Source organism: Palaemon carinicauda, chromosome 30 (genome assembly GCF_036898095.1).
Source record: "Palaemon carinicauda isolate YSFRI2023 chromosome 30, ASM3689809v2, whole genome shotgun sequence".
In the NCBI taxonomy this organism is placed as follows: domain Eukaryota; kingdom Metazoa; phylum Arthropoda; class Malacostraca; order Decapoda; family Palaemonidae; genus Palaemon; species Palaemon carinicauda.
Window position 1 is genome coordinate 55,503,620 of NC_090754.1, and position 9,251 is coordinate 55,512,870.

The following is a 9,251-nucleotide window of genomic DNA, read 5'->3' on the forward strand; positions in this document are numbered from 1 at the left end:
CTTTTGACCTATTAAACTTTTTATCATATGACATCGACTCTTTGAGGGCCAATACATATTGAAACTCCACAAATATAAAGGATAGATTTGTTAAAAAAAACAATCAATAATACTGAGACTGAAAATAGAATAAACCTCGTGTCCCTATAGTTTTTTTTTACCTATTAAATTTTTATCATACGACCTCGAATCCTTGCGAGCCAACGTATTTTGAAATTCCATTTTTTTTGTTCAAATCAAAGCTACTAAAAATTCTACCAATATGGAGAATAAATTAAAAAAAAAAATCAATATTATTGAGATTGAAAAAACAAATAAACTTCTTTTCCCTATAATTTTTTGACCTATTAAACTTTATCCCATGACTTCAACTCTTTGTGAGCCAGTATATATTGAAATTCCACCGACATGAAGAATAGACCTTTTTTAAAAATCAACAATACTTAGATTGAGAAAAATAAAATAAACCTAGTGTCCTTATAGTTTTTTTTGACCTATTAAACTTTTTATAACATGACTTCTACTCCTTACGAGCCATTATATATTGAAAACTCCACCTTTTTTAAATTCAATAACACAGACTGATAAAAGAATAAACCTCATATTCCTATAGTTTATTTTTACCTATTAAACTACCATATGACTTCGACTTCTTGCAAACCAGTATATATTGAAATTCCACCTTTTTAAAAACAGTAACACTGAGATTGTAAAAAGAATAAACCTCATATTCCTATAGTTTTTTGACCTATTAAACTTTATCACATGATCTCGACTCCTTGCAAGCCAGTATATATTGAAATTCCACCATTTTGAAAAACCAATAACACAGATTGTAGAAAAGATAAACCTCTTATCCCTATAGTTTTTTTACCTATTAAACATTTTACCATATGGCCTCGACTCCTTGCAAGCCAGTATATATTGAAATTCCGCCTTTTTTAAATTCAATAACACAGACTGATAAAAGAATAAACCTCATATTCCTATAGTTTTTTGACCTATTAAACTTTTTACCTTACGGCCTCGACTCCTCGCGAGCCAGTATATATTGAAATTCCCTTTTTTTGAAAAACCAGATTGTAAAAAAAACCACCCTCGAAATTTCTCTTTGGAACTTACTCTTTATAAGCCACCTCACACTCGGCCTTGGTCCTGGCGTATCGACTCTGGTCCTCCAGACGTCGACGGTCGCCCCTGAGTCTCTTCTCGAGGCGTAGCTGTTCCCTCTTCCGGGCCAGCCAGGCCTGGAAGGCCTCCTCGGCTCGGGCCCTTCGCTCTACCACTTCCGAAGGACCTCTGCCTGTGCTGGTCTTTCTCTGTCTGTCGGTAGGCGAAGAGATATGATTTCTGGAATTTTTTTTTTCGAGAAGATATATATTTTATTTTTATTATATTGATTTTAATAATACAATTATATTGTCCATTTTATATATATATTTTTGTTGGTTAATTGATTTATTGTTCATTTGTTATTTGTTCGTATGTACACAGCTATGTATGTGCAATTCAACTAAGGGCGTCAGTAACGAATAGGTTACAACTGTAGAGAGAGAGAGAGAGAGAGAGAGAGAGAGAGAGAGAGAGAGAGAGAGAGAGAGAGAGAGCATTGTAATACTACCTAATTTTGAGAGAGAGAGAGAGAGAGAGAGAGAGAGTGAGAGAGAGAGAGAGAGAGAGAGAGAGAGAGAGAGAGAGAGAGAGAGAGAGAGAGAGAGAGAGAGAGCATTGTACTACGGCCTAATTGAGAGAGAGAGAGAGAGAGAGAGAGAGAGAGAGAGAGAGAGAGAGAGAGAGAGAGAGAGAGAGAGAGAGAGAGAGAGAGAGAGTAATTTTTACCATGTTCTGTACTTACTTTTGTATCAATTTATGTGTTTATGAATATGGGCCCTATATCCTAACACTAGGTCCGGGAAGGCCATTCAGCACCAAGGTAAAGGTTGAAAGAGTTGAAAGCAAATTTAGATAAAAGATAAAAGAGAACTTTGGTGACATATTAGGCTTTAAGGTATGTACAGTTGGACTCAGGAATTCTTGGTATACCTCGCTTTGAAGTGCATCCAGCCTAACCCTTACTGCACGGTGAACTTCTGTGTTTAGCCCCGCCCATCCTATAGACATATCTCCCTACACTATCTGTTTGGTTACTCGCCGCTAAGTAAGGGTGTGCCTTACCTTACCTTATTGCCTTATTCTATGTTTGTGTTCCCCCAGGACCCTCAGTGTGAGGCACCTTGTATATCCACCAGAGAGTTGCTTATGCATCTTCCGGTGTATTTTGCATCTTCCAGTCTTGGATGGTCTGGGATGCAAGGTGCAGGGTAAAAATAAACTATCTATGCACAATATGAGCTAACCATTATGGCACAAAGGAAAGAAAAACTGAATTAATGGTGGCCGACATACCACACGTTGGTAACCCTGTTCTCGGGCACATGCCAGACTTGCCAACCCTCTCAGATCAGCAGCAATTGAGTGAATGTTTACGCTAGGCATCGGACCCCAGACATACCAAACGTTGGTAGCCCTGTTCTCAGGCACATATCAGACTTGCCAACCCTCACAGATCAGTAGCAGTTGAGTGAATGTTTACGGTAAGCATAGGACCCTGGCATATCACAGGTTGGTAGCCCTGCCCTCAGGCACATACCAGACCTGCCAACCCTCCCTGATCAGCAGCAGTTGAGTGAATGTTTACGGTAGCATCAGACTCCCAACATACCACACGTTGGTAGCCCTGCCCTCAGGCACATACCGGATCTGCCAACCCTCCCAGATCAGCAGCAGTTGAGTAAATGTTTACGGTAAGCATTGGACCCTGGCATACCACAGGTTGGTAGCCCTGCCCTCAGGCAGATGCCAGACCTGCCAACCCTACCAGATCAGCAGCAGGTGAGTGAATAGTTTTGATACCTTGTGTACACAGAGTGCGCTAACTATCCTTATGGGGCGTACTTACTTTTTCGCAATGGCAGCCTGTTTATTCTTCTGTTGGAGCCAAGCTTTGAATACAGCATCGCTCTGGCGTTTCCTGTCTTCTGGTTCCTCCGTCATCCTGCTAAATTGCCGAAAATTGAGAGAGAGAGAGAGAGAGAGAGAGAGAGAGAGAGAGAGAGAGAGAGAGAGAGAGAGAGAGAGAGAGAGAGAGAGAGAGAGAGAGATTAGTATTTACTGATTCTTTATAAAGTTCAGTAGGATTCTTATATATCTTATTTCATCAATTAAAAGTTATTTGCATAGCACAATAGTGATGGGTCAATGATTATTGAATTTAAATAGATTCAAAGGTATGAAGATAAGTTTTTTTAAATGTGGATAGGTGAATACAAAACTAATTTTCATTAATAAGCTTATAAGATTACAAAGCATTCAAAAATCTTGATTGAGAGTAATTCAAATACTCAGTTTCGTAATTGCTTTTGGTAATAGAGTTTACTTAAAGAAATATTTCAAGTCTAGTTAAGCTAATATAGATGGAAAGTTATACTGACCTTTGATATTCGAATGTATATATCGTACAGCTATTCTGTTTGTCTACTTATGAAAGAGACGATTTATAAGTATATATATATATATATATATATATATATATATATATATATATACACACACACATACATACATACAACAAAATCAACAACAACAACAACAACAAATGAAGCCGTTTCAAGTCCACTGCAAGATAAAGACCTCAGACATGTCCTTATTCATGTCTGGGGTTTGGCCATTTTCCTCACCACTCCGGCCCACTACAGATTGGTGATGGTGGGAGACTTTGGTCTGATGCCTCACAACAAACCATCCTAGTATAGGTGGCCCTAACTAGTACAGCTTTGCCGATCATGGAGATATACAAATATTTTCACCATGTTAAGATACATGTGTGTATAGATAAATATAACAATGATTCCTACTATGATCTTGTGTAATATAAGAAGTCTAGCTGAAGAATACACTTGATACCCGGTATACAAGATGTAGGCACTGTAAAAGATTCGAGTAAAATTCAAGCTAAAATATTTTAGATCACGTTTCATACCTGTGTAAATCTGACGCGCTGGCGGCTTTCCTCACTCTGTATGGCGGTGAGGGTCTTCCACTAGCCGTTGTCGTAGGAGATTTTCTGGATGGTGAGACTGCGAGGCCCCCATTGGTGGGAGACGTAGACGTCCTAACTGGACTTCTGCTAACGCCCCTAGGATTGCTATTACTAACGGGGCCACTATGGGAGGGCTTGTGTTGAGTTGGTCTGACCGGCCCAGTGATTGGCTTACGACTCCGACCTCTACTGCTGCTTGGTGATGAATACGCTAATGCCGATGATGATGGTAATGATGATGATGAGGGCGAGGATGAAGCTGAGGAAGACGATGAAGATAATGATGGTGTGGATGCTGAAGTGGTTGACCGCGTCAAGGTGGAGTTTCTGGGCTTGTACTTGTTTGTATCAGAAGAATTCTTCATGTGGCCAATTTTATCAGAGGAGAGCAAAGCTGGCTTGATTGTTGGCGGACCGGCTGCTACCCTCTTCAGCTTAGGTCTGGCAGGCGAAGGGGCCGCCTCGGGTGTCTGGACGGGAGACTTGCTCTCTGGCCTCTTTTTTCTGTCAGTAGTTGGACTCTGTGGTGTCTTTTTACTCTGCTCCAGGCGGCTCTTGTGGCCATTACTCTGTGGAGAGCCTTTACCTTGCCCCTGGCTGCTCTTCCTTTCAGAATTATGCTCTACACTTTTCTTGGGAGAATTTAGTCCACCCTTCAGACCTGGATCAGCGGCAGTCTCAACAGAAGAGGTGTTTAATGAGGATGCCTGGGGTTGACGTTCCTCTTCTTTGCTAACAGGTTTACTCTCCTCCACGTTCTCTTCATCGTCAGGGAATTCTTCAAAGTCATCATCATATTCATAGTTAGAGAAGACTGTGTCGCTCTTAGCAGGGAGGTGCTGGCTGCCGGAAGAGGCCTTAAAGATATCTTTTGGTTCTTTCTTCTGGAAGAAGGCGCTAGAATCACTCTCACTAACACTTCCCTTAGTTCCTAAGCTTCTACTTTCTATTGCATCTAAACTAGTAAATCCTTTATCTAAGGGAATTTGATCACTAGGTTCTGTAAGGAGGGATACACACCCTACAGCGCCCCCTTCACTGTCCATAGACGAAGGATCTTTCGGGAGATCCTCGTCTATTTCATCGGTCTCGTTGTCTTTCATGAAACTTTCCAGATCGGCTAGACCGGAATCATCTACCTTCAGGAGATTGAAATCACCTACCTTTTGAGCACCAGCTATAGAACTGAATTTATCATCAGAGGGCACCACTACAGAGTCATCTGGTTTCCCATTGAGTTGGAGTCTTGGCACGTCCGTCTTTTTCTCACCCTGGGATGCTTTCTCAGATTCAGCACTCTGACTGCTTTTCAAGCCCAAGTTCCTGTAATCTTTGGTACTCGCGTCTTCGGAGAAGCTTCCGTTGGTAAGGTTCAGATAATTGGCAAAGATGTTGTCTTCGCCAGACTGAGGTAAAAAGTCGATGACGTTGACGTTGTCAGACAGGATGTCGCGTACCTCGCTGGTCAGGGACGTAAGACCGCACTCGTCGTCTTCGGCGTCGTAGACCAGATCTGACGAGTCGCCGTAGCCATCGTCAGAGTCTGTAAAAGAGTAATGCTATAAGGATACTCTTATTTGATAATCCAATAACAGTTTATCTAACTAATATAGTTTATTGTTTTCTTTCAGTATCAAGTCAATTTCGCTCGTAGGGGTGACTGAAGCGAAAGAATAAAGTAAACTTTGACCATTGAAATCAGTGTGAGCCCCTGGAAACAAACAGCTCACACGCATACACATTGACCTCATCAGTATTCCGTCAAACACCCTGGGCAGACTGCCATTTCTCTGTCTAGAAAAGGGTCTTGCTTCCAGGATATTAAGGAGCTTCTGTTTGAACATATGCAACACTTCATCTACCCAATCACAGTAAAAACTAACACTGAAGGAACTGTTACTTTTTACATATATTTATATATATATACATACATACATACTTACAATAATGTCTAGTGGATAAATATTCTTGATCCACTTAGGCTAAATTCAAAAGACTTTGCACGTAATTCAAACTCTAAGTTAGTGATAAAAACTAAATTAGAAAAATTTCATTTATTGTATGAGACTGTCACAAGAGTATATGTAACAGTAACAATAACGAATATTACGTAACAAATGGACTACATTACTACTGTAAAAAACCTGTATGTGTGTACGTGTTTAAATGAGTTTTTTCTCCGATGTTCACAATCAGTAAATAACTAAGAATTTCACTAGATATGGAACAATGCAGGATTTTATTCCCAAGTAACTCTTAGTACAAAACTTAATTAAAAGAAAAAAAAACAGCAATGAAAAGTAATAAATCCTTTCAAATCCTTCTATTTTTTGTCGGTTTTCTTGATCAAAACTAATATCTCAGATAAAATAATTTGGATGGAGTTGGGTAATTTACCTGATTATTTTAATACACGCATAGAATTTATATCAAAATCTTAATTTTAATACACCAAGGTTTCATTAACGGGAATTTGTAGCGAAGGGTCGTAGAGTTATCATAAGGTAAATAGAATAATGTCATTGTTTACCATCTATTCAATAAACAAAGAAAACGTAACTTTCTAAAATTATACAAAGAAAACGACACCTAAATAAGTATGGTAAACTAAAGTCTTTCACCAACCTGAAGGATAATATTCCCTGGGGGACTGATAGTCAGCTATGACGTCTCTGAAACGGACGGTAATGGCTCGGTTGCATTCTGCTGGCGTTGGATCTTCTATGAAAGCTCTGTTGATCTCCTTCAGCCTCTCTCCTATGTCGTAAGGAACCATGTCAACATCTGAGGAAGAGAGAGAGAAATTTGAGTCGTTATTTTTGTATACATGAATATGTCAAGTGTTTTTAATTTGGATTGATTTACAGTGCTTGCCTACTTAGCATGATGTTAATTAAATGTAGGTATGGTATTTTGAAATTTTGCTTATATATATATATATATATATATATATATATATATATATATATATATATATATATATATATATATATATATATATATATATATATTGAAAGTTTACTGAATGTTGATAATAGGGAGGCAGATATAATTGCTGTTGCAGGTGTTGAGGTGCCGGTGATGGCAGATGAGAATGAGAGAGAGATTACAATGGAGGAAGTGAGGAGAGCACTAGATGAAACGAGAGTAGGAAAAGCATCTGGTATGGATGGTGTGAGAGCTGAGATGTTGAAGGAAGGGGGTGTGACTGTACTTGAATGGTTGGTGAGATTGTTTAATATGAGTTTTGTGTTGTCAATGGTACTAGTATATTGGGTTTGTGCATGTATTGTACCACTATATAAGGGTAAGGGAGATGTGCATGAGTGTTGTAATTCAAGAGGTATTAGTTTGTTGAGTGTAGTTGGAAAAGTGTATGGTAGAGTAATGATTAATAGGATTAAGGATAAAACAGTGAATGCAATCTTAGAAGTACAGAGTGGTTTTAGAAGAGGTAGGGGTTGTATGAATCAGATTTTTACAGTTAGGCAGATATGCGAGAAATATTTAGCAAAAGGTAAAGATGTGTGTGTTGCGTTTATGGATCTGGAGAAAGCGTATGATAGAGTTGATAGGGAAGCAATGTGGAATGTGATGAGGTTATATGGAGTTGGTGGAAGGTTGTTGCAAGCAGTGAAAAGTTTCTACAAAGGTAGTAAAGCATGTGTTAGGATAGGAAATGAAGTGAGTGATTGGTTTCCGGTGAGAGTGGGGCTGAGACAGGGATGTGTGATGTCGCCGTGGTTGTTTAACTTGTATGTTGATGGAGTGGTGAGAGAGGTGAATGCTCGAGTGCTTGGACGAAGATTAAAATTGGTAGACGAGAAAGACCATGAATGGGACGTAAATCAGTTGTTGTTTGCGGATGATACTGTACTGGTTGCAGACACAGAAGAGAAGCTTGACCGATTAGTGACAGAATTTGGAAGGGTGTGTGAGAGATGGAAGTTGAGAGTTAATGTGGGTATGAGTAAGGTTATGAGATGTACGAGAAGGGAAGGTGGTGCAAGGTTGAATGTCATGTTGAATGGAGAGTTACTTGAGGAGGTGGATCAGTTTAAGTACTTGGGGTCTGTTGTTGTAGCAAATGGTGGAGTGGAAGCATATGTATGTCAGAGAGTGAATGAATGTTGCAAAGTGTTGGGGGCAGTTAAGGGAGTAGTAAAAAATAGAGGGTTGGGCATGAATGTAAAGAGAGTTCTATATGAGAAAGTGATTGTACCAACTGTGATGTATGGATCGGAGTTGTGGGGAATGAAAGTGATGGAGAGACAGAAATTGAATGTGTCTGAGATGAAGTGTCTAAGGAGTATGGCTGGTGTATCTCGAGTAGATAGGGTTAGGAACGAAGTGGTGAGGGTAAGAATGGGTGTAAAAAATGAGTTAGCAGCTAGAGTGGATATGAATGTGTTGAGGTGGTTTGGCCTTGTTGAGAGAATGGAAAATGGCTGTCTGCTAAAGAAGATGATGAATGCAAGAGGTGATGGGAAAAGTAAAAGAGGAAGGCCAAGGTTTGGGTGGATGGATGGAGTGAAGGAAGCTCTGGGTGATATGAGGATAGATGTGAGAGAGGCAAGAGAGCGTGCTAGAAATAGGAATGAATGGCGAGCGATTGTGACGCAGTTCCGGTAGGCCCTGCTGCTTCCTCCGGTGCCTTAGATGACCGCGGAGGTAGCAGCAGTAGGGGATTCAGCATTATGAAGCTTCATCTGTGGTGGATAATGTGGGAGGGTGGACTGTGGCAGCCTAGCAGTACCAGTTGAACTCGGTTGAGTCCCTTGTCAGGCTGGGAGGAACGTAGGGAGTACAGGTCCCCTTTTTGTTTTTGTTTCATTTGTTGATGCCGGCTACCCCCCAAAATTAGGGGAAGTGCCTTGGTATATGTATATATATATATATATATATATATATATATATATATATATATATATATATATATATATATATATATATATATATTAAGATATCTTAAATAAATTTCTAGCTAATTCTAAATTTCTACATCAATTCATTAATCTATAAAAAATCTTATCTGTTTAGCAGTAAAGAGTACGGAGGTCCACACCACGCATCCTACATTCTTTGAAACCTCCCAATGGCAAACTGGCCTCCTTGAAGCAAGGTCTTGTGCTGGTATATAGCCTGCTACAGC

The 9,251-nt window shown here is 39.7% G+C and overlaps 2 protein-coding genes across 6 annotated transcripts in view; one reads left to right on the plus strand and one right to left on the minus strand.

Annotated features, from left to right (window-relative positions):
* The window catches only part of LOC137623146 (uncharacterized), a 419,809-nt gene that overhangs the window by 305,564 nt on the left and 104,994 nt on the right, over positions 1-9,251 (plus strand). The gene's annotated exons all lie outside the window — the stretch shown is intronic.
* Positions 1-9,251, minus strand: part of LOC137623145 (nucleolar and coiled-body phosphoprotein 1-like) — a 524,118-nt gene that overhangs the window by 2,499 nt on the left and 512,368 nt on the right. For 2 of the 4 annotated variants that reach the window (XM_068353829.1, XM_068353825.1), the window contains 4 exons: positions 6,725-6,883; positions 4,040-5,642; positions 2,960-3,058; positions 1,123-1,350 (listed from right to left, as the gene is read on the minus strand). In XM_068353829.1, coding sequence (XP_068209930.1) covers positions 1,123-1,350; positions 2,960-3,058; positions 4,040-5,642; positions 6,725-6,883 — 2,089 coding nt within the window. The remainder of the gene's footprint in view (positions 1-1,122; positions 1,351-2,959; positions 3,059-4,039; positions 5,643-6,724; positions 6,884-9,251) is intronic. The other 2 variants (XM_068353826.1, XM_068353828.1) reach the window with 2 other exon arrangements.